The sequence below is a fragment of the Telmatherina bonti genome (assembly GCF_933228915.1).
Source record: "Telmatherina bonti genome assembly, chromosome: 2".
In the NCBI taxonomy this organism is placed as follows: Eukaryota; Metazoa; Chordata; class Actinopteri; order Atheriniformes; family Telmatherinidae; genus Telmatherina; species Telmatherina bonti.
The window spans coordinates 15,214,948-15,241,267 of NC_136620.1; the positions used below are offsets into that span (position 1 = coordinate 15,214,948).

A 26,320-nucleotide genomic window follows, 5' to 3' on the forward strand; every position below is an offset into this window, starting at 1 on the left:
TTAATCTTCATCTTCATGTTCGTCAGAGTGAGATGGATCATCTAACCGGGACAGTGGATTGTGGGACAGTTTACGCAGGTCCTCTGGAGAAATCTCTCTCATCGTCCCATCCATACTGAGCTGCATGGGCTGGATGAAATTGTTTCTGCAGGAAGTAGATAAATACACGTGTGAGGACAGACGGAGATCACAATATAGCGGCAAATAGTGAAAACTAGTCGCAGTACCTACTGAAGTGACTGACAGTTCTCCAAGTAAATATCTCAGGTATATAAGCCAGAAAGTCCGATTTCAATATAAGGCTTAAGTTGGGGTTAGAATTTACTTGTGAAAAATCAGTTGCACAAAACACTCGTAAAGGTTTTACTTTTTACTTAAGTTATTGCAGCTTTTTGTTTTTACCTTTACCTACTTTCTCATAAAATGAATTAAAGTCTTCAGCTAAAGATGTCGGTAACAAGTTTAAGACCAGAAACATCCAGGTATCTCTACCCAACACAGGTCAGTGTCATATGTGAGATCTTAAAGCAGCACCACTAAACTTCTGCACATTTTCAGATTTCATCATCTCCTAACAACGGCAAATTCAGCATCATCTTCATCCTGCTAAAGCCAGTCTCACGTTTACTCTTGTCTTATCCCTTTTTCTCTTCTTTTTCCCTCTTCCTACAATAATGTGTTTTTGTGACAAACCAGCCATGGAACATGTGCAAAATGATATAATGATATGCAGTATCTGGTATGAAACGAGGTGTTGTAAAGTAAAACATGATGCTCCAGGCTGGACAAAAAAAATAGTCAGGTGTAGTTTCTCAGCCTCGGAATGCTGCAGGACAATAATGGCTCCAGGAATATACACAATAAAAATCACTGTTCCATCATAGTGAGTCAGAAGAACAGAGTTTTAATGTCAGAAACAAATTAAGTATTGCTTTAACAAACATTTAGTTCCAACAAGCAGCAGCCAACTAGTTTAAACATCATAAGATAAATTTAAAAAAAAAAAGAAATGATTTCCAAATAATAAAGTTATTATAAAGTGCTAATAATAGTTGTATTGTTGTGGACATCTGGACTGGTTCTAATATAGCCAATTTGGGAAGTTATATAGATCTAGATTGCTTTATTGTGTGTATTTTTATGATACCTTGACAGTTTGTCAAACATGTTGACCAGCTTCATAGCCTCATACTCCTTCTGCTCCTCGGTCATTCCCTCCATGGGATTAGGCTGATCCTCTTCTACAACTCCTGTAACTGGGTTTATGCTGGGTACAAACAGGAAACAGAAAAGTTATAAAGCAAACTATTTGAAATAAAACAGCATAGGAGTTTAAAGGCCCAATATAATGGACATAACCCGGAAGTTTAAAATACACCTGAAGATAAACCAAAAAGTTTCAGCCAGTTCTGTAGCTTTTGGTCTGGCCTGCCAGTATGGAAAAAATAGTTCATAAAAGCAACAATAACTAAACTTTGGACTTTTTAGTAGATCTTTGAATGGCAGTTCTGTCAAATGATGTGGTTGTAAAATTAGGACTTAGAGCAGAGAGGCTATTTGATTGGTTCATGAGAGGCAGTGGCAGCCTAGTGATTAAAGATTTGGGTTTGGGCACTTAAGCAAGACTATTCACACCCGACTACTGCAGCAGAATCTGGCATACCTGCCCACTGCTCCCAGTGTCACTGAATGGGTTAAATACAGCGTAGAAATTTCCCAGCTAGGATTAAAAAGAGGAAAAATATCATGTATGTATGTCTGTCTGTCTGTCTGTCTGTGTGTCTGTCTGTGTGTCTGTCTGTCTGTCATAATAAACTTGATCACAGGATTTAACATATATCGTTTATGTACTGCTTTTCTGTCAACAGCTGTTTGAGATGTTTGACCTGACACAGAAAATATCTGACTCTGTAGAGGGTTGTATACAAGTGTCAGCTTGCATGAAGGGGAACTAAGGAGGAAATCTTTTTTTTTTTTTAAAGGATTTAAAGGGTGACACCTTCTGTTCAATTCAATTCAACTTTTTTGTACAGCGCCACTTCACAGCAATGTCGTCTCAGGGCATTTTACAGACACATCAATTCAAGCCAATTTATAAATAGCTTAGCTAATAGAAACCAACTGATTGCATTGAATCTTGACTTTAATCCAATCCCCATTCTGAGCATCATGAGGCAATAGTGGGAAGGAAAAACTCCCTTTTAACAGGAAGACAAACCTCCAGCAGAACCTGGCTCAGGGAGGGCAGCCCTCTGACTCGAATGGTTGGGATGGAGAGGACAGGAAATGATTGATTAACTTATTAAAACCTGCCATAAAACCCTGGCTCTGAACTCCCATTAACATGGTAGTGTGATGGTACTGACTGGGCCTTGGCCTTTTTGTACTCCTCTGTCTCAGAGTCTTCATCTTCAGAGTAGATCCCAGAGTCTCTGCCTCCTCTGAGCAGTCCTCTGGCAGCAAGCAGACCTGCAGCATTACCATATCCAGTGTACTTGATGAACCTTGAAACTGGAAATACAGACGTTACAGTTGAAATGGCAGCATTGTGTGGCAAACACACAAGAGATAAAACAACACTAATCATTGGTTAGATACAGATCCAAAATCTGATCCAGATCAGATGTTGGATGAGCAGTAATGATGAATTTGTAACAGTTAAAATTGCAGACTTTGAAGTTGAATTAGTATTTTTACTGCCACCAAAAATGATTAAAGTCACATCACATTTTCAGACTTTGGTGAAAATCTTTTCTCATAATCAAACAGATCCTTATCTCACCACTTTCTTTGCAGAGAACAAAGAGGAATTCAGCAGCACAGTCCTTGACGTCGGTGTCAATGTGTGTCATAAGACGGACAAGTTTGTTCCTCAGTGCGTCTCCCACCTCTGGTCTGTTAGTCACATCCCGGAGGGGGGGCAGGACCTTAACAAAGCACACACACACACGGATACCAATCAAGCAGTCACTGTATTCATTGGTCGGCTCCTCGATTCTGCTCAGTACTGACTTTTGACCTGAGAAACTTCCTGGTCTCTCTATGAATGCGAGCACTCTCAGTCAGCAAGTTTAGTGATGGCAGAAGAGTCTCCTTCAGCTTATGACCCTGAGAGACAGAAAAAACGTTTTCAACCGGCAGATAATCACATCAAATGACTATACATGTTTATTTCCAGTTGTCTCATCAAACTGACTGAGCCACCTCTGATGCACTTCACTGACATTTCTAGTGCTATTTGCTGCTGCCAGAGATCTTTCAGTGCGCCGTTTTCCACCCCTGATTACTTGACCTTGGTTAGCCAAAGCCTCAGAGCTGTGATCTCCTCCTACATGTGCTGCTTCAGGTGTGGGATTATTATGGAGAGACATGCTGTGAGGAAACATTACTTAACTGTTGTTGTATAACCAGCACTGCATGACAACATAATTTGGAATCCTAGGTTAGCAAATATCCCCGTCCAGACAGCATTTTGATATGTTGCATGTTTTTTTTCTGTAATATCTGTAGTCCGGACCATCACCATTGCCTCATTGGCTTCAAATGCAATTTCATTTTGCATGTCTGCCATCTAGTGGTGGAAAGTGGTAACAGGTTTAAGTTCTGTCTTAAGATATTGCCTCATGCTTGTCGCAATTTTGCGACCTTGATACCTAAAGAGTGAAAGCTGAGTGCCTTCACTTTAAGCCCATATTGATGAGATAAATGTGTATTGAATGTTAGAAAACAACTAAAATAACAAACTTGTTTTTTTTGTTTTTTTTTATGATGATGATGTTGTAGCTGTTGATGTTTTAATGCTAACATGGACCAATGGGTCCGGAAAAAAGATTAGATAACAATAAAAAATTATATATGGTGTATATATAAAAATGTATATATAGACATTTCAGCTCCACAAAAATGCAGTGGCGAGCAGCTTGATGTGTGGGAAGATCACAAACCTTAAACATGTGAGAACCAACCAGGACACAGACGCAGAGGTTATGAGAAGATGATAATGTAATCTGAAGGACAGGTGCTAACATAGCGCGAGACAGACGTTACTCTGGAGTTCTTCAGTGTTGCAGTTACTGTCCATGTACAGACGGAGAAAATGGGGAGCTGTTGGGTGACGTGTAACGCTGTTGCTGAGGTTTTGTAAAGTAATTTCCATCTGTCTGCTAGGGTTAAGGTTTTGTGCTGATAATCAAACAAGAGTTCCCTAAAATCTTAAAACTATAAGGCTTCCCATTTTGTTCAATTGTGCAGTTATAAATATGGTTATGAAATAATGACATAAGTGCTGCAATAAAAAACATCAACCAGTTGACATAAAAATATTCATAGTACGGAGAAAAACAGCCACTGTGGATATACTGGAAGTATAAATAATAACATCAAAGTCTAAGTTGGTTAAGTCTGATGGTTAACTAAAGATTTTTAAAGGATAGATAGATGGACAGACAGTGTATGTCCCTGTGTTGTTTGAAACATGCAAAACCCGAACGCTTCAGTCTGTTCAGTTTAGACTACCGAGGACACAGAGATGTTTTTTTGTTATTCCATATAAAGGCAAACTAAAGAAGGTGTATATAACTTTGAACATTTTTTATCCACTTTGGGAGGAGAGATGTGTGAAGACACAGGCTGTTCAGAGGAGAAGAGAACAGAATGGATGGAGAAAACAGGACATGAAAGAGAGGAAATGCTGTCTGTGAAATATAAGTTCCTTCTATTTTAAATTAATTTTGGTCTTTATTTTGGTCTGTTGAGGTGTGTGGGCCACAATGGTGGTGGATCTTAGTGTTTCTTTAACCCTGACAGTGGCCCTGTATGTTGTATGTACGCAGCTCGGTCCATTTACAGAACAGAACCTGTCAGGTAAGAGATGCAGGATGTCATTGTGGATAACATATCTACACACAGACGCTCATCTTACTCGATCAAGTCGTTTCTCCATGAACTCTAACAGCATGTTAACGGCATCCATGTTGACCCCCATGTATTCGATGGAGCCTTGTTGCACCTTTGGCATCAGCAGCACATCCATACTGGGCAGAGGGAGATTACCCAGCAAATTCACGGTGTGGCTGAAAAACATGGAAAGAGTCATCAGCAGTTGTTTGAATAAAAGTGATCTGTAGACAGAAGAGATAATCTGACCTGTGAAACTCCTCGGTACGCTCCTCCCCATCTGCACAGCTCAATAAACAGTGTCTCAGTATGGCACCCAAATGTCTGCACTCTGCTGCCTCCTCCTTCGCACAATCATTACACAAACATTATTGATGTTTTCTGTGGTCAGCTCAGCAACATTAAAATATTACATTTTATAAAATATCTCCAGTTTTTAGTTCTGCAAAGTCCAATTGTATTGAAAGAGCCTATTTTTAAGCCTCAAATGGTTCTTCATTTAATATCACTCCAATCTTCCATTTTAACCAAATGTAGTGAAATCAATGTAGTAGTCATGAATAATTTCTGGATCAGAAAATGACTTATTTCTACTGATAAAAGCCTGCTTTAGGGTTTTTTTTTTTATATAAAAAAATTACAGGTATCATTAAATATTTGAATCAGGGTCAGGTACATTTGTGTGTTATTATGGTGTTAACACCAGAGCTGGCCAACGATTACATTTCTTTATGATTAGTCACAATTTCTTTTTTTTTTTGTGATTAATCACCGATTTATTGCAGTGTTCCATGCAAAATTTTGTACTGAGTTCAAAAGCAGTACATTAAACACTTTACAATACTCACATAAACAGAAATTTAGTAACTTTTGATTCAAAGAGTTTTTAATCAAATCAATAGATATCCTTTAGAAAGAAACACAGAAATTCATCCTGCTGATTTGCTGCCTTTTAAGACATAAATCCTGTCATTTTCATCCTTCGTCATTAGATACATTTGATATTATTACATCAATATTCACGTTGAGCCACCTTAATCTCTGATATGTACAGAGAAAATTCCAGGTAAAAAGCAGCCTGAAAGTGTGTAATGCACAGCTTTAGAATTCATTATTGGATTTTGCATGTAATTATGAGATTATTCTGGGAATTTTAGAGCTCCTCCTAATTTTTAATGTTGTGTTACATTAGAAATTCTTTAGTTTTTGAAAAGTCTCATGAATATTACAAGCAGCCAAAAGACAAACTCACAGACTTGATAACATAACATTTTTACATCAAACTGAACGTTTCCTAGCTTCATTTCTCACCTCGTCAACTTTGCGTCTGTTTGTGTCAAAAGTGATGTTGAAGAGTATTTTTAGTATTTCCATGGCTAACTCCGTCTGCTGCCGGCTGAAGGGGGGCAGCTCTTCAGGTGGGATGTCTTCAGACCCCGCTCTTGCTGTCTCCAGGGTGTCGGGCCAACAGAGACCCAGTGTGGCTTCCAAATGGCTTGCTGGAGCACAAACAGGGCAGTAAGACATCAGCTCAGACTGATCTGTGTGTTGTTTTTATGTCTGTGTATTAATGTTTTATTGTTCACTGCATTGTTCTTTAGATTTAAGGTTTGTTGGGTTTCCATAGTGTTCCAAATAACATTAGGAAACTATGGTATGTGGTGCTCCAGCAGCAACAGATCATACATGAACTGATACAACCTGAAATAAAATTAAAACTAACGGAAAACACAAAGTTAAACTCTCTGTTTAGATCAAACAGACCAACATGAAGACTGACCCCACAGAGGGGGTCTCTGTAGCTGAAGAACATTTACTGAGTGGAGAGAAAAGGGACGCAAATTTGATCTTATGTGAAAGCTGCAAGTGTATGAACAAACATGAGCAGAACTGAGAAAGCTGGAAACAAAACTTGGTCTGAAATGAGAAAATCAGTTACCTAGGAGACGGATGCCATGAAGCTCCTGAGCCAGCTGAGCCCGAACATCCACTCTGAGGGCAGTCAGCAGGAAGGTCAGACGCAAATCAAAGAAACGGATCTGGAAAGACGTGGCAGAGTCATGAAAAATATTCCTTGTTTGTTTTCCTCAGAGCAGGATAAATATGAAGCTAAAGCTGTTGCACAGTGGCTCAGAAACTGGTTCTGGTTTGACGGTGAATCATAAACAGAAGGAAGCATGAATATACACAGCCAACAAAAAGTCAAAGATATTTAACTTTTAGGAAACATTTACCTTAAAAAATGTAATAGATATATAATAGATATATAAAAATAAACTGCTGATGCAAAAGAAAGTCATACTGCATTTTATTGAACCTCCTTTATCTTTGACTAAAGCAGCATTCTCTGGGGCGTCATTTCAATAAGTTTCTGCAATGACAACTTTTATTTCATCCAGAGTAGCAATAATTTTTCTCAGTGATCTTGTAGTGATGATGGGAAAGTTGGAATTACAGCACATTCCACAGATTCTCAGTGGGACTCATACTGGACTTTGTGGTGGCCAGACCATAAAAATGATGGCTCTATGAATTTGCAGAAGCTAGACCTGACCAACTGCAGCAACCCCAGCATTTGTTTTATTTTGTTTTGTTTTTAACCATCTTATTTAATCATCATCTAAGATGTGTTTCTGACCACATTTCTTCCTTGGAAGATGTTGGTTCTCTCCTATTCTACCAGTTTTTAATGTGTTGCACAGTTTAACAGTTTTTGTAGTTTAATCTCCGTAGATGTTTTCTTTGCTAGATACCAATATTTAGGCCCTTCTGAAACAGATGAACATCTTTTCCACAACCACAAGATGTGTTTTACCACGCGATTATTTAAAGATTCTGTATGTAACTTTCTGACATTATAACGCTGCATCATGGACTCGATGGCACAGAGACATCTGTTATGTGTATTTCTGAAGCCATTGTTGCCCAGCAGCATCACACTTTTTCATCTGGGATGCCGTTTGACATTGTACCCAAACTTGTTTTACATTACGCATCACATGCCAGTAAGTGGAAATAAAGACATCCATCGCTTTGAACATCCACAGTGGTTGATTCAACAAAGATACACAATAAGGCATTGTCATAGGAAGAGGTGAAAAGAACAAGCCAAAACAAGAGATAAGACAGGAATCAGTTTAAAACTGTCTTTTACTGGATGGAAAAGCTCACAGTTCGGGTTTAATGCAAGATGGATGCTGAATTAGCCATCAATTGTCGGCTCATCTCAGAATAGAACTGCAGTAGTTCAGTAGAGGGTCTGGAGAATGAGGAGCTGCTGAATGTATCCATAATCATCATCCATGCAGAACGTATCCAGTGGGACACTCTTACCTATTAGCTATGTTAAGTCCAGGTGTGGAATTTATTGTGGACAATGATAATTCCTCTATTTCTTAAAAATGCTAGTAAGATAATCTACCAACAGTAATGTTTATACCACAACACAAAATAACTCGTTATAACTATGTTATGGTGAGCTCTTAGCCTGATGATGATCTAAATTTGAACAATATGATGAATAAAAATTTAACCAGAATCCTCGGTTCTCCATTCAAGTTCATTTCTTGTTTTGTTTTAGTGGATAATAATACTTTTAGAGAACAGCATGCTGTGAAATAAACACATAAGAATGGACCCGCTTTACATTTGCAGTCAGAAGTTTAGAGACAGATAGAAAACTTACCGCTTCAAAGGAAGCGGTAAGTTTTTAGTGGATTTTAGGTTCATTCTGATGTCATATGCTAATAGGTGAATACCTCAAACCTTTTCCGAATAGTGCATGCCATTCGCAGCTGCTTCGCAGTGAAGCCCCTCAAAATAACAGTTTAACAGAATATTTGTACAAAAACTGAAGATTTTCAACAATCCTGTCTCCAGAAAATTAGCTAAACCGTAGAGGTCAATTTACAGCCTGTAAATTTATATTTATATTCAACAAAAGATTAAAATTATTCTAAAATAACCTTCATGATTTGTTTTCTATGTTTTTAGGGAGGATTTCTGTGTTCAGCAGCTATCTGTGGGCTTCTAGTTAAAGCAAACCAACATGGTAAACATGGAGAATCAACATCAACCATCATCCCACCTCCTGACTTCCAGATGTTTATTACATTTATATCCATACCTCATGGCTCCATGTGGGATCATGACACTGCTTCAGTCTCTCAGCCACTCCTTTGATCAGCTGCAGGTCCGCCGCCACCACCTGTCATCCATCCATCAAATCCATCCATCAGACAAAGTATTGATTAGCACTAATGTGAGGAGATCCTGACATAACGGACTGACCTGTCCTGTCTTGTTATGGAGCAGGATGTTACAGATGGACTTCAAAGCTTCGACAATCACGTCCTGATCAGGGTTCTCAGAAGGAAGAGAGGATTCCTTCAACACAGACCCCGATAGGTCGGCTGCCTCTTCGCCCTCTCCACCTTCACCCTCCACTACCAAAAGGAAAAACCAGCACACTGAAGAAACTACTGGGACATGAAAATGATGTTTCGACTGATCTGAAGGTGAAACAAGGTCAAAGTTAAAATCTTCCTCAGATCTGCTGTCATGCAGCTACAGATGTTCATATTTCTGTCCATGTATTCAAACTAATTAGATTTAAGTGGATTTTAATTAGTAAATTTCCATTAATAACGAGGTCAAATTGTTTCTTGGAAACGGCTTTAAGATAAATTTGGTCATACTTTCGTTCAAATAAAACTGAAATTAGTTAAATTTCAGATGGAAGTGTGACAGTAATAATGGTGTTATAATTTACCTCAGAGCAATGATGTATTCTGCTGGTTGAAGACCACATTTGGAGTTTTATTCTTCCATTGATTGGAGCTCATGTCCTCTGTAGGAGACTATCAGTGATGGGTTTGGCAGAGACTATTGTTTGCTTGGTCATGATATTTAGTAATAAAAGTTTTTTTTATTATTAATATTTAAAAAGCAGGCAAAGAAGAAGACAAAACTTTATCTATTATAAAATTAATTTATTGTTCATCACTTACTTACTGCATTGAAATATAGTGAACTGTGTCTAAAACATGCATTATTTCAGTTTAATTTGACAAAAAATAAAATAGAAATAATCCTAGAATAAGATACCAAGATCCACCCAATCCATTATAGTGATGTAGTTAATTAAAGTGTTGTGCAGGTCATTTATAAAGCTCACAGGAAAAGTTTACCATCAATATAAAAAAAGGTTAGAAAAAAGACAAAGACATTATCATTGTAAAATACTGTTTGATATTTAACAAGGAAAAAAAAAACAATTTTAAGAAAACGATTTCAAACAAATGTTGGATAATGTGACTTTCTGTATGGAGTTATCTTATTGATCTATACAGATATATAATGATCATTAACCACTAGCTTGAAGACACTTGTTCCCCTTCTGAAAAAAACTATCATCCAAAGTCTTGGTTTCCAAGGTAACAGCAGAAAACATGTCGTGATGGTTTGACTGCATCAACCACTAGTCAAACTGGTAGAAGTTTGCTCTTTAGTCTGTTCATGCTTGCCAATAAAGTGCTACAAGCTAGCGTTTTAGCCAATACAGCTATACCAAGATGCTAAAACTAAATTAAACAGCACCTTTTGCAACAACAGGCCTATTTGAAATTATTTTAAAAGAGCATGCATCTAAAACACTTCGCAACGCAATACAAAATAATACAAAGTCTGTGCATATATTTGTTTCAACCACATTGCCCATAACTCTAACTCTATGCAGATCAATGGTAATTTTTTGTAACAAAGTTGTGCAGTTGACATAAACCTTGAATATACTTTAAGGCATGGTTCCCAGTCTATTTTCCTTAAGGACCTGCCTTCGTGCACATACTAAAGAGCCATTGACCCCCTGCTCTATTCCCTGCTAAGGTCATTTCAAAAGTGAGATCCTCACCATAAACACTGTATTCTCGCTGAGCCCTGACTTTACATGAAGCCCAAGTTAACTTAACAACACATAGCTTCACTTTTATTTCTTAAAATAGGGACAATGTGTCAATATTAATCACAATGCCACTCAATATTGAAAGCCTCAGGGACCCCCTGTTGTCTTTGGAGACCCCCTTGGGGAGTCCCCGACCCCAGGTTTTGGAACCAATGAAGGGGGGATTTTGATGTAACAGGTTGACAAACAACCCAGAATGGATGCCTGCAGGTGAGATGCTGTCAGATTAGCTGATCATTCATCATTTTTAGATATCGGTGTGTTAATTAGGTACTTTTCAGTGATGCAGCTCATCGGTGTAATAATGATATTACAGCACACAAAAATAAGCCATGTTGTTTTTATGTCTAGCTTTAAATTAAAGCGTAACAATGACAGAGTTTCAAGACTAACAAGCTAATGATACCTATGCCTTATTTCCACTCAAGAAGATGATGTACAGTATGTCAGTGGGAAGTTCTGCTGAAGTACCCACCCAGTTTAACTGGGATGTCAAAGTCACGTTTCCAGTGACAACGGACTGAACAGAGCTGGAATCGTAATTAAATGTGGTTCACAGTAATTACCTTGGTTCCCCTCCAGCTGACTGTTGGCAAGTGTGGCAGTGCAATCCGTGGTGATACCAGCATAGCGGGCAAGAGTGGACATAGCTGATCGGCTGATGAATGGATCCAGACAATCTTTGTCCCTGGTCAGGATCCGGACAGCTTCTAAACAGGCCAGCAGGCAGGAAGGTTGCAGCTCTCTGTTCAGAAAACCGACCACCAAATCCCCGAGGCGCTGTTCAGACAACAAATAAATACAGAATTACATGTCATCAGTCCTGGCTTATTGGAGCTAAACAGCTAATCAGGAAACTTTTTTTTTTTTTTTTAAATATTCAATAGCTATAAATTTACATCACAAATCCAAACTCAGTGGTCACCAAATTGTGTTTGTAATCAACATAATGAGATTACAGATACAAGCAGCTTTCATTCCGAAGATGGTCCCACTCTGCCTGATATCAGGTGACAAATTCACACATCTGGATGGACTTTGGCATGAAGCTGCTCCTGAAGATGTCAGCTGAGGTGGTTCTGTTATTTGATTAGGATGTCTGCTGTTCATGTCCATTTTGAGGTTTTCCTGACACAGCCTACTGGGAGGAGACCAGAGGCCGAACAAGGACTGTGAGGATCATCTCTGCTGGCCAAGGAATATCTTATGATCCCACTGGAGGAGCAGGAAAATGTTGCTGCGGAGAAAGAGCTCTGAGTTTCCTGAATCATCTTAGTCAAACTCTGACATGTGGAAGAAAATGGATGGAAAGCCCAAACTCAGTCCAGATTTTAAAAATAAAGTCAAGTCAGAACCTTTTTACATCCACTTCAATAAATAAATAATAAATCCTGCCAGAAACAGTAATGTAACAGTGTTAACAGTAAGCCAGTCAAACAGCCAATAAAACTCTGAAATCAGGTCATTTTAACCTCTTCTTAACTATAAAACTACAGTACACAAGATGTTTGCATCTCTACAAGACCAAGCTTATTGACTGTGCAGCCAATCCTTCCTCCCCAAATAAGCGTGCAGTTCAATTCTATCACACTTCTGCATTCAGCTTTTACCAGGAATCTTGGTGTCATGGTAGACAACCAGATGACCTTTAAGGTCCATGTACACTCGGTTGCCCAGTTTTGCCGTTTGCTCCTTACTGTCAGGGATCTGGTTTGTCTGAGGTATTTTTCAGGTTCCACCAGAGGAACCTTTTCTGAAGGGGTGATTTTTTTTTTTCCCACAGGTGTGCTGGCTAGCACATCTCCCTGTGATTTCTCCCTGCGGTATTCATCTCCAACAATCATTTCTTCAATAACCAACAACCTGGAAACTTTTTTTCACTGGCAATCCTCTGGAACTGGGTCCAACTACCAACACCAGTCTTCTCAGATCACCTGACATCACCCTGATTCTCTACAAGTCCAAACAAGTAGGAAAATCATCACTCCCCCAGATATCTTGTCCACTATTCCATCACTCATATATCTATCATTACAGAGAAACCAGCCTTCGGATCTCCCGGAACCACACCCCTTCATTCTCCAATAAAACTTATTCTAATTCTCAAGGATTGCTTTATTTTTGCATGTAGGTCAAACATCTTCACATCGTGACACTTATAACATCATTAGAATCAGAACATATCTGACACAACTCTTGATTCAGGCTCTGGCCATTTGACGCATTGACCCGTGCAGTTTCCTATAGGCAGGTCTGCCTGCATGCTCAGTCAAACCTCTCCAGATGATTAAGAATACAGCAGTGCATCTGGTCTTCAACCAACCTAAAAGAGTTCATGCCACTCCGCTGCTAATCGCGCTTCACTGCCTTCTAGTTGCAATATGCATCAAATTCAAAGCAATGTTTCTAACTTACAAAACAGCCCAAACTGCTCCTGTCTACCTTCACGCCTTGATCCAGAGCTACACTCCCTCTCAACAGTTACACTTTGCCAGGGAAAGATGCCTTGTGGTCCCACCATTACTACACTAAAGACTCAGCTTCTCAAGGAGCATTTCAGCACTAAGCTTTCCTCTCCTACTCATCAGAATGAGTTAGATTTGTCCAGCTCTTCGGCACAACTTGGCACTGAATAACCTGTGTACACTGATGGCCAAGGCGATATTGTATGATGAAATCATGTTCTCATAATTAAACAAAAGGACTATTGTAAGGACGGGAAGAAAACCAGAAAAAACTGCACTGCCTCTAGCACTACGTCACAGCACCTCTGTCCAACTGGACTCACAGCTGAGACTACCCTTTATTCATAATATCTCATCCTGTTAGATCTCTTGCTTGTGTTGTTCTCATTCTCAGTTCTAAGTCGCTCTTGAGAATAGCATCTGATATAGTATAGAATAGAATAGAATAGAATAGAATAGAATAGAATAGAATAGAATAGAATAGAAAACCACACAAGCAAGGTGTCATGTGAAGGCAGATACTGTGCTGGTTAAAAAGATGTCTATGTCATCACTGTGGGACAAAAAGTCTGGGAAAAGACCAAATTCACAAATGAAGTATTATATTTGCTGTTTTGTTGACAGAAAGTTTTAATCCAGCTCTGAAAAGAAACTTTTATTGTGTTCTGCTCTGACTGCCATTGTTTGAAATGAAATATGAAGGTCCCACTAGTTTCCATGGAGATGAAGGAGATTAGAGAAGTATTCACTCCTCCTCTACTACCTTCAGCTTCACTTCTTTCTGGCTCCTGGATCCTCGTGACTCTGACCATTGATAAGGTGTCCTTCATCATCAGAAACACAAACAAGCTTGTCTCTGTACGTGACTTCTCTGCTAAACAGATAAAGATTTTCCATCAACCTGAGTCAGCTGTGGAACTCTGACCCGTCTTTCATTTCTACATTTTAAGGAAACTGGATTCTTTCCTAATCATGATATGAAGTAGTTTTTTCAGAAATTCAGTGCAACTTTTCAGCCCTAACTTCTCATTCTCAGTCTTATCCACACAAAACACACACTTATACACTGTTTCTTATTAACACTGATTCAGCACCTGATTTTCACAATCACACATTAACCCCTAAAACAAAAAAAAATCCACTTTTTTGTGTTGTTTTTGTTTTGTTTTTCTTTTTGTGAAAATGCATGTAGAAGCTCAACCCTTTAAAATCCCAGCTACCATCCTGACATTGTTATTGAGGACATCTTTAGCTGTCAGATTATGACGCTGAAATGATGTAAAATGAACCTATAAATAGAAACAGCCAAGCCAACTTTATTTATGAAGCACTTTAAAAGTGCTTTAAAAAGCACTGCAGAATAAAAATAGCAGGTACTGACCAAAGCTCTGAAAAGTAAGAATACATAAAACATTGAAAAGACATTAAATACATTTAGGAGCATAACAGATAGATATAAAAATAGAAATATATATATAGATATAGTTATAGATAGCGATATGCTTCCCTTTTTTTTTTCAGCATGTGCCTTGTGCCACTGGAGGAGAGAAAATACTGCAATGTGTGTACACTAACATACTTTAAACAAACAACGTTTTCCACCTCCCACACCTTTCACAGTCTAATTTCTTGTCATTGTTTCTTTCCCCCAACTATCATACCATACTCACACGGCTTCAACCCACCATAAAAATCATAGGAACGTGGCCAGAGGGTGGTTGAGCAGTGTTTTAAAGGCACCATGGATAATGAAAAATGTCCAAACAGTTAGCAGTAATACCTGGCCAAACACTACCTCAAGAGGGGCATTTAAACTGCCAGAGGATGGAGGTCCACTTTTCGACCAACAGCATGCTACATGTATCGCAGGACATCAAGCACATAAAACACTTTAGGAGCACCAGTGACCGGCTTCCAGGTAACAACACACCCCTGGAAGAAGAGCATGATTACTTTTTTTTCTAGGTTTGAAAGACCACCAGATGATGTTGTACCACAGTGACCAAGGCTGACAACATATTTACCCTACAGACATACTAGGTTGAACGCCTCCTGACATCCGTCAATGTAAAAAAAAAAACCAGCAGGTCCTGATGGGATGCCCGGCTGGTTTCTTAGGAACTGCTGCCAGAGGTTTTATCAGATATTTTTAATCTCTCCCTGGTGCATGCCATTGTCCCCATCTGTTTTAAATCTGCAACCATAATCCCAGTGCCATAGAAACAGGTAAAGTAGTCCTAACATCAGTTGTCTCAAAGTGCTTTAAGTGACTCATCCTGGGGTGCCTGACTATGACTTTCTCCCAGGTTGGACAAGTATTAATAAGCCTACAGGGCAAATAAATCCACAGAGGATGCTTTCCATATTTCTATGTCCCATCTGGCGCAGAAAGGGGCATATGAGGCTGTTATTCATGGATTTCAGCTCTGTTTTTAACACTGTTGTCCCCAGCATACCACTCAGGATGCTTCGGGATCTGGGTCTTCATGAACATCTGAGTCTGTGTGTCAAAGACCTTCTGACAAACCTCTCACAAACAGTGAGACTCCTCTCTCACTCTCTCACTGGGTGCAGGAGCACCTCAAGGGTTTGTGCTTAACCCTGCCCTGTACTCCTTCTTTACCTGGGATTGCTAACCCGACGAACATCAACATGAAGTTTGCAACTTAGGTCTTGTCTCAAACAATGATGACACTGAATACAAGGGCGGCGTCTGCAGCCTGACTGGCCGATGTGCGTAAACTATCCTGTCCCTTAACATCAGGAAAACTGAAAAGCTCATTCTGGACTTCAGAAAGAACAGGAACGAGCACCTGCCGCTGAGGATCAGACTAGGAGGTTGAGCAGGTGTCCAGTTTCAAGTTCCTGGGATCCAACATCAGCAGCAACCTGATATAGGGCGTCAATACCACTGCTGTAGTGAAGAGGTCACCCCAGAGACTGTACTTTATCAGGATTTTAAGGAAGAACAACATCTCCTCTTGACAGCTGAAAAACGTCTACCAGTGTTCTATATAGCGTACTGACATATTCCTTTTCAGCATGGTTTGGCAACTGCACAGAGGCAGACAGAGCTGCTCTCCAGAGGGTGGTAAACACCGTGTAGAAAGTCACTGGTCTCCCTTTCCCTTCCACAACAGACATCCACAGCTTGCATTGCCAAAACAAGGCCTGCAGAATCATCAAAGACTTCACTCACCCCTTCCATCAGATCTTCTCTATGCTACCCTCTGGGAGGTCTAACAGGACCCGAAGGTGCAGCACAACAAAGCTGAAGAACATCTTCAACCCCTCAGCTGTCTACAAGCTGAACACTAATTTTGCATCAATAATCCCAGTTAAAATGTATTAAACAAAGTTAATAAACATAAAATTACCACCAAAAAAGAAAAAAAAAATCATACATTTTATAATTATTTTAGTTAGAAGCATCATCAAGCAGTCCACTGAACAAATCAGAAGCTCAGAATTCAAAGTGCATAATGAAGTGTTGCATTTCTGATTGGCTGAAAGTTATGGTGGCAGTTCTTTCCATGTTTTTGATTTGTGTTTGTGGAAAAAGTATGGAGTGGTTTGGTGTAGAGCTTTGTTAAACCTTAAAAAAAGGAGGTTTAACAAATCCTGTGATAAAACCAGCACTCGAGGTTGTTAAATTCTCTGACTTCTTAACCCTCAATATCAATTTAAAACACTCATATGAATTAGCTACCACAACCCTGTGTTGGTAAAGCCAGAACGTGTGTGTTCATGACAAACTTGTCAAAGGCATCAAGCACTGATCCTTGGAATCACAATGAAAGTGCCTTATTTTTCCCAGGCTGAAATCACAGGTCCTTCTTGAGGTTTATTATGAGGCAAAAATCTAATAACTACGGTATATAAAAAATTAAATGTAACAGGATTTGCCACAACTCACGATGAAGCTTGGCGAAAAATTGTCAGCAAAGTTGTATTGTATTGTATTGTATCGTATCGTATTGTATGTATTGTATTATATTGTATTATACTGTATTATATTGTATTATATTTAAACTGATCCTAACAATGGAGATCTCAGCTGCAACAGCCGAAGCAAAAAGGAAAACTTTAAAAAACTTCTAACTTTACGATTATGGAAATTTAAAATCTGAATCAATACCACCACCATGTAATTTCAGCAAGAAATATATTTTAAAAGTTTTTTGTTTTTTTTAACATTTTTTTAGTTTTATCTGATTACGCTTTTTCAGATACCCTTTTTTTTTTGTGGCACTCCTGCTGCTCCATATTTAAATCTCTTGTTGTAAGAACTCACTTGAGCGATTCGCGGCCGAGTGTGAAGCGGCTGGGATGAGAATCAGCACCTCCAAATCTGAGACCATGGTCCTCAGCCGGAATAGGGTGGATTGCCCTCTCCGGGTCGGGAGTCAGGTCCTGCCTCAAATGGAGGAGTTTAAATATCTCGGGGTCTTGTTCACGAGTGAGGGAAGGATGGAGCGCGAGATCGACAGACGGATCGGTGCGGCGTCTGCAGTAATGCGGACTCTGCGCCGGTCTGTCGTGGTGAAGAAGGAGCTGAGCCAGAAGGCGAAGCTCTCGATTTATCAGTCGATCTACGTTCCTACCCTCACCTATGGTCATGAGCTGTGGGTCGTGACCGAAAGAACGAGATCTCGTATACAGGCGGCTGAAATGAGTTTCTTCCGCAGGGTGGCCGGGCTCACCCTTAGAGATAGGGTGAGGAGCTCGGTCATCCAGGAGGGGCTCAGAGTAGAGCCGCTGCTCCTCCGCATCGAGAGGAACCAGTTGAGGTGGCTCGGGCATCTGGTCAGGATGCCTCCTGGACGCCTCCCTGGTGAGGTGTTCCAGGCACGTCCCTCTGGGAGGAGACCCCGGGGAAGACTCAGGACACGCTGGAGGGATTATATCTCTCGGCGGGTCTGGGAATGCCTCAGGATCCCCCCCGCAGAGTTGGCAAATGTGGCTGGGGAGAGGGAAGTCTGGGCTTCCCTGCTTAGGCTGCTGCCCCCGCGACCCGACCCCGGATAAGCGGCAGAAGATGGAGATGGAGATGGTTGTAAGAACTCTGGTAACAGAGAAATCCTTAGTTGTAGTAATATGGTAGACTCGGTGTCTCTTTGTGTGACATATTACTTTTGCTTTTTATACCTTTTATAGATTTTCTATCTAAAGTAGCAGGCGTGCAACCATGTGGAGAGACAGATGATGCTGAGTGAATTTCCAGTCTTCATAAGATAAAATAATCCTTTCTTAGTCCCACAGTATGGAAATTCCCTTTTTTTTTGTTTTGTTTTTCTTTTTAAGGTAAGATAAGATAAGCCGTATCATCATAAGCCTCATCATTTACTTGTAACTGATCTTTGTTACAGTGAAAGAGCAGCAACCCTACTTTATTTTTTTTCCAAGTTTTCTGTGTAAAATTTAAATAAAATCAGGACACAGTGATTTACAAATCTCATTAACCTTTTCTGTATTTCCAATAGAAGATAAACAATGTAGCAGATGTTGATGCTGAGACATTTCACAATGTTATGGAAAATATTAGCTCATTTTTAATCTGAGGGCAGCAGCACATCTGTAAAAGGGGGATGTTTGCAATGTGCAGCATCCTCTCTTTGTATTCCATCTGTCTGTAAACATCTGGCAAGTGAGGAGACCAGCTGCTGGAGTTTCAGGATAGAAATGCTGTCTCATTCTGGTCTGATGCAGGATTGTAGCTGCTTATCAGTCCAGTTCTCCTTTGCATGATAGAGCTTTAAGCGGCATTTGGGGATTTCAGGGTGAACTGTGGGCAGTGATTTTTGGAAGCCTTCCTGACTACATGCAGTCGTTTCCAATGGAGAATCATGTCTTGTTTTAATGTAGAATTGCTTGAGGGACCGAAATCATAGGCTTCTAGTTTAGACCTTCAGCCTTGTTGTATTCACACAGATTCCTCCTGATTCTCTGAACCTTTTGTGATATTATATACTGTAGACGGTGGGATAAGTAGGATCGGTTGAAATTGACCCCCCCATTCGGCTGTCTGGAGCTGCATGCCTGAGGTCAGCTATGGACTCAAGGCTGAGGGCAAATTGTTTTCCTCTCCTGGAACCCAAACAACAATCATATCTGGATTCGGCTTCCCAGCGGCCATGGGCCAGCGCAACCCCCCCCTGAGAACAGAAGAAGACATGTTCATAGACGCTCTGTCCCCCCTCCTAAACCACCCCTAGTCCCCTCCCAATCCTCCCTGGACTTTGTGTGTCTTGTTTTAGTTTGTGCTTCAGTGTATGAGGTTTTTTTCTCTGTTTGTCCGGACATGTCTCTGTATGTCCGGAGTTACATGACCTTTTTCGGTTCTGTATTACTCTTTTGTCATTAATGTTACATGTCTGTATGTCTGACCTTGGACAAGCTGGCTTGAACTCTGAATTTTCCCTCGGGGATGAATAACGTATGTTTGATTTGATTTGATATTCAAAGTCTTTTATTAAACTGTTCCACAATTTTCAGATCTCGTTTGTCTCAGATTGGTGAACCTCTGTTTCATTTTAGATCTGAGAGACTTTGCCTCTGAAATGCTGCTTTTACATCCAGTCATGTTAACTGACATGTTGCCAGTTTTCCAAATTAGTGGATAAATGCTCCTTTCCTTGTTACTTTTTTAGCCTTTTGTCGCCCCAGTTCCAACTTTTTACTAATGTTTTGCTGCCACTGCATTCAAAATTATTATTATTAAATTGGCTCAGTTTCAGCTTCTGGTGTGGTTGTTCATGTTCTGCTAGAAATAAAATATAGGTTGATAAGGTTTAAAAATCATGAATATTATGTTTTTTATTTACATTAACACAGAATCCCACATTTTTTTTGTAATCTTTGTATTACGTGTTTTAGGCATGTTTAAGTTTGACCTTAAAAAGACAACACTTTCCTAAAAAAATAATGTTGCTAAAGTTCAAAAACATTCTGACCAATCAGGAGACAGGAATTGTTTGCCTGGATAACAAAGAGTCGTGGTTCCATACCCGTCTGTCCTGCTCTTCTCCTCTGCTGAATGTGAAGCACTGGTTCATCTGGGGGAAAGAAAGAACACAAAGAAAGCTGAATAGAAGAGGAAGAACTGAAGGAAAGGAGGCAGATAACTGAAAAGAAGACAAAGATAATGAGAAGAATATCTTTGTGCAATATCACAACATTAAATCTTGACAACTACATAGCTCACAACAAAGGGCCTGATATTCCAAACATATGATCATCTCCAAATGGACAACACAAAGAATACACTAGAAATTCTTCATGAGTCCAGAAAACCTACAAATGTTGTTTGTTTAAACTCTCATGAACCCTGCGGTGTGCTGGCAAAGGTGATGAATTGATCCAGTATTCAATGACCAGGATGAAAAACTCAAAACTGATTTGAGAGGGAACATCTAAAAAGGTAGAAACAGAAACGTTTCCCTGAGTCTGCTTCAACCATGATAACAACGCAACGCTTTTTAAATCAGGAGTTGTGACAAGAGAAATGGTGACGTTACTTTGGAGTCATAAATTGGTATCATGATAGAAGTTAAAAAGGTTGTGCTCAACTCACACAAGTGGATTTTACAAAAAAAATAAAGCTAGCATAACTGCTACGGTCAACACTCACAAATAAATCCTGAAAATTTTACATTTCATGGCAACAAAAAAGATCAGGTGCATCAGCCATGAAATATAAAAATTTTTATGAAACATTTATCAGTGTGGACAGGTTTTTACAGTTACAGCATCAGAAAAAAAAAACCATTTCATTGCGTTTAACTGAACTAATAAACCTGCAGTCTAAATATGTACCAACCTGCTTTCTAACAAGCAGAGCACCCCATAGAAAACTGGTCTAGAAGAAGGTGCATAACAGAAACTGTTCGACATATATGTGGAAGTCTACTTTTAACACTAAGCTCCTCATCCCTCAGAGCTCTTTATTGTGGGATTTGACCAAGCTGTGTGACTCTATTTGTGTATCAGAGAATCTAATCCTATTGCCTTGAAGATCATCTCCCACACAGTCTGCAGCTGAGGTAGGATGGTTCGCTTGTGGTTGATAGAGTCCAGCTACCAAAAATCAAGCTGCACTGGGTTCAGTGGTTCACGTTGGATCCATTTAAGACATCTGAAGTTTGTTTACTTTGTCAGTTTCTCTGCTCAAGATGAGCTATTTAAAACTCCAATAATAAAACCATAAAAGAAATTTCATGCAAATGCACATCAAACCTGCTGTTCTCATGTTTAAAGACATTTTGAGCCACAGCTCAAAATGTTTCAGCAGCTTCGCCACAACAGGAAACCTTGTGAGCTGACAAATATTTGACCACTCCTGACCAATGACCTCTCACATGTCTACAGAGCAGAACCATCTGGTCAGATGAGGAAGAAACACAGCTTGCTGATCGATCTGCAGCAAGGTGGAGCAAAACCTGCAACCTCAACCACGTGTGACTGCTGTTTGTCATGATCGTCCATGTGTGAAACTGATTTCAGGCAGCAAACCATGGTTTGGTTCAGCTGTCTGAGAGCAGTTGCCTCTTCACATTCACAGCAAAAATGAGATAAACACATCATCATCTGCAGAAAAAATATGATTAGATCATTTTTGAAAATATAGTTTCTATAATCCATTTATAAAGTTGTAATATGATATTTCTGCATTATCCAAACGTGAAACTGAATTTATTTATCTTTATTCCAGGCACAGCGGTCACAAAGCCACAAAGAAGTATGAAACTAACAATAATACAAATAAACTGATGAAGATTTTTGGATTGATGTTTAGTATGAAAGTATTTAGTATTTTCTAATCTGTTAGCTGGTACAAAAGTGTGTAGGCTATTAGACTTTTAATTGACTTACAGTTTCCAAAAGTGTACCACAGGGTTCAGTAGTTGGACCTTGTCTCTTCGTTCTTTATAATAAAATAACACAACACAAAGTGTTTTTGATGCAAGCTTCTGTTTTCATGCACATGACAGAAGCATGCATATACCTCTGCATCTACACCCACTCTGGCTCTCATTGTTGCAGTGTTTCAATATAGTCAAATGTTTATTATTCAAAACTTATGAATGTGACTAAAACTATGAACATGTTTTTCTTAAATTCAAAACACTGAACCTTCCTGGAATCACTCTCTACAGTCATCCAATGCGACTGACATTTGATAAGTGATCAATTGCAATTAACCTCACATGTCTTGTGGATGGAAGGAAACTGGAGTACCCAGAGAGAACATGCACAGAAAGGCCACTGTTCATGGACATGGATTTGACCTGGAAAAGGTTGAAGGTGCTGTTTTTGACATGCTTGTAAAGATAACTTAAATTTTTGTACAAATGGAAGCTTTGTCTGTGTTGAAGCTGTGGTCTGTGTTGTGTATGTAAATATCACTAATCTTAAAGCTGCTGGAGGTCCTTCTGTCCTCATGTCCGTCTCTTTTTAAAGCTCCTTTTTTACATTGAAAAAGGTTTTTATTCACATGAACAGCACAACTCATCATGTGTGGATAAACATAACATGCAGATGTGAGTCAGAGAGCTGAAATCAGACCCAAGATCAATGAGAGGAAAATGCTTATTAAACTTACATTCACACAATGAACACTGCTTTTTAAATAAACCACTAATAAGTTGGCTTAAGTAAAACAATCAAATAAATAATCAAACTTGATTTGATAACATTACTTAACTTGACCAATGTAAGTTTGTAAGAGTTAACTAAACACCATCAACTAAGTTTGCTGTCGGTCCATGAGGTTTATGAAGAAACTTAATGTTAAATGTGTGTAAATTAGAGGTGATGCTTCACATGATGAGTTCAGGTTCACCACACAGAGATGAGTCGATGAATTTAATGCAGCAGGAAGTTGGTGTGGATGTGGTTTTAGCTGAAATAATGTCCGACCACCAATCTCTCTGTTACGCTGCAGCAGCTAACTGGAAAACTGGTTTTATGCACAGAGATGAGCAGGACCAGGAGAGCAGTCATAAATATAAACCTCCCATCATCAGTCTAACATCTAAACTATATTTTATGTCTAGAACATGTTGTCTAAACACTGACTCTATGGTGAAGGGTGTATTATTGCTGAAATAAGGTAAATATAGAGACCAGAACATGATTTTCTTGCTGTTTAGCTGAGAAGGCAAGTAAAGTTTATTTATAAAGCACATTTCATGTACAAGACCATTCAGTGCTTTATATAAAAACATTAAAAGAATGAACACTGTTAAAATTAAACCCATATTGTCCAACCGTAACCATACGCAATACCCAGAAACCATGTGCAATAATGAGAAACATCTCAACTCACTTAAGTCACTTCACTGATATTTATGCAGCACTGTACATAATCATAGTCATAATGCTGTATATAACACTACAACATACTGAAGTCACTTTACTCAGATTTATATGCTGCACACATTTAAAAGTACATAATAGTTTTTGAAATCTTATCTTGTTTCATTTTATTTTTTCTGCTCCACCTGAATGGTTTGTTAGATTTAAGTCAAATTATCAAGTCTATTGCTAAAGTTATTCTTAGAGCTATTATCTTATTTATTATCTTGTATATATTGCTGTTTCCAGTCTCCTGCTGTTCTCTAACTATGCGTCGCAACACTGGCGACCAGTCCAGGGTGGACCCTGCCTCTCACCCAATGATTGCTGAAATGTGCTCCAGCTTCCCGCGACCCTGAACTGGACTAAGCAAGTAAGAAAATAGATAAATGCATAAAGTGAAAGTTCCATTGTAAGGAGTTAAACGTTGTTTTGATAGAAATTGTTTTAACCTTGATTTACAACCGCTAAGCTTTGACAGGCCTGCGGTTTTCTGGGAGTTTGTTCCACATGTGAGGAGGAGCATAAAAACTGAACAACTCCATGTTCAGTTCTGACTCTGGGACCAGAAAGGAGGCTTGACTCTGATGATCTGGGAGATCTGATTGGTTCATAACAAACCCAAAAGGCATTGAAAGTATATTGGTCCTGAACCATTCAGTGCTTTATTAACCAAAACAGGATTATGAAGAGCATAGTATGAGAACTGTTTTTTCTAACACCATTATATTATTTCTTTCCTTTCTTTCAACATTTCATTTTCCCTATGTAACTTATTGTTGACAGTGACAAACTAGAAAAAGAGAAAACTGAGCCAGAAAAACTTTGAAACATTTTAGTTTGACTGACGGAGAAAACATTAGTTCGTCTGTAATTTCTTACCTCTTTAACTCATTTTTCAGGTCGTTGTAAAAATTTTTGTATCATTCATCAACCAAATGTCATTGAGTTTGGCAATTATTATTCATGAACTGATTTATATAAAACCTTTATAAACTGGACTAATGTAGATGATAGAATGGATTTGTTTTAATTGGATTATAAGTAGACAGCAATTAATTGGATTGAATAGGACTCTGTAAAAGAGACGTGGGATGACTTGTGTATTGTAACTGTATAAATAAAGCTTAATTTCATTTCATTTTATTAAAAAACTGTTGCTGCCAGTTTCTGGAGTTTTAAGAGAAGAATGTTGTTCCAGGTCCAGTTTGTCTTAGTAGTGAACTTCTGTCCATTTATCCTCCTTTTACAACCACTCATGTTACTTACATGTTGCCAGTTAACTTGGTTATCAAATGCTCCTCCAGTTGTTACTTTTCCAGCCTTTTTGCCTCTGATACACATTTCTTTTTTTCAGATGTGTTGCTGCCATCAAATTCAAATATTTTCCATTAAATGGTAAAATTTCTCATTGTCTCTGTTGTTGTTTATGCTCTGTTGGGAACTAAATATGTCTTGAGATTTGTAAATCATTTTAGTTTAATAACGTTTTACACAGTGTCCTTACTTTTTGAAATTGGGCTTGTTTCATCTTATAAATTACTTCTAAATTTGTTGGTTTTAATCAACAAATTGGGTCCTCATGTCATCATTTATATGTCTTATGTTTATTCAACTTCAGAAGCTACTTTGATCAATTGAACCTTTTGTTCTCCAAATAACTTTTTATAATCTGAGTTTTAACAACAACTGTAGTTTAAAATCCAGTTGTACCCACTAAATAAATTATATTACATACATACAGTCAGTGCAGAAACGCGGCAGTGGAAACATTACAATACACCTCAACAGACTTTACCGCAGCTGAACAGCACAGACTGGTGTTTCATCGGGTTGATGTGAAACTGAAATCTGCGTCTCTAAATAAATAAAAAACTGTTTCCCGAGAGGATGCCTGATCTGCGGATTAGATGGAGAAGTCGGAAGTGGTGTTCATGCTGAACTTCACGTTTTCTGCCAGCTGATCTGATATTTACCTCTTCGTTGAAGCTTTGAAGCGCCATCAGAGCTGCGTCCTGATCTCCTGTCTCCATCTGCTCGATGATCATCTGGAAATCCATGTTCATTGTCACTGAGATGCTGTTTTTCTTCCCGATTCAGCGTCAAAGCAGGATGCTGTGTGCGAGTGTCTGCGCGTTTAAATCCCAGCTATGAGCTATCACCACCCGCCGATGACTGCATGATGTCTGTATCCCTCAGAGCCAACGGGAGGCGATTACAGAGGATTTACATAATCAGCTGCTGCGTTTACTGTGCCTGGGAAAAACGGAAGACGCTCTTTTTAAAGAGATAAATAAATATTGCAAGTACTATAACAACTAGATAACATGGATGCTGTATTCTTCTTTTATATAAAAAGCAGGAAACATGGGGGCGAGATAAGGTAAAAAAAAAAAAAATGTTTAAAAAAGTCAACTAATAAGTAGAGACAATCAAGCAAACAAATAGAAAAAGAAATTGAAGCAAATAAACACTTGGATGAGAGAATTTTCTATAATCAAATGAAGACAAAACTGAGGTTATTCAGTTTTGTAGCAATGAAAAGAGAGTCAGCATTGGCTGGAGATTTGGGCTCTTAAAACCACTGACCGAATTTGCTAACTTGGGGTTTTGATACTTAGATCTGACTTTCAAGCAGCAA

General features: G+C 39.0%; 1 protein-coding gene across 1 annotated transcript; it reads right to left on the reverse strand.

Moving 5' to 3' along the window:
- Positions 1-25,745, reverse strand: ric8a (RIC8 guanine nucleotide exchange factor A; the record flags this gene model as incomplete). Its single annotated transcript, XM_079256360.1, has 14 exons — positions 1-145; positions 1,148-1,267; positions 2,367-2,511; positions 2,783-2,927; positions 3,013-3,108; positions 4,922-5,072; positions 5,146-5,240; positions 6,208-6,395; positions 6,836-6,935; positions 9,023-9,103; positions 9,187-9,341; positions 11,425-11,638; positions 20,331-20,378; positions 25,656-25,745. 14 exons carry the CDS (start codon positions 25,743-25,745, stop codon positions 1-3), a joined length of 1,773 nt encoding a protein of 590 aa, XP_079112486.1.
- Positions 25,746-26,320: the final 575 nt, after the last annotated feature.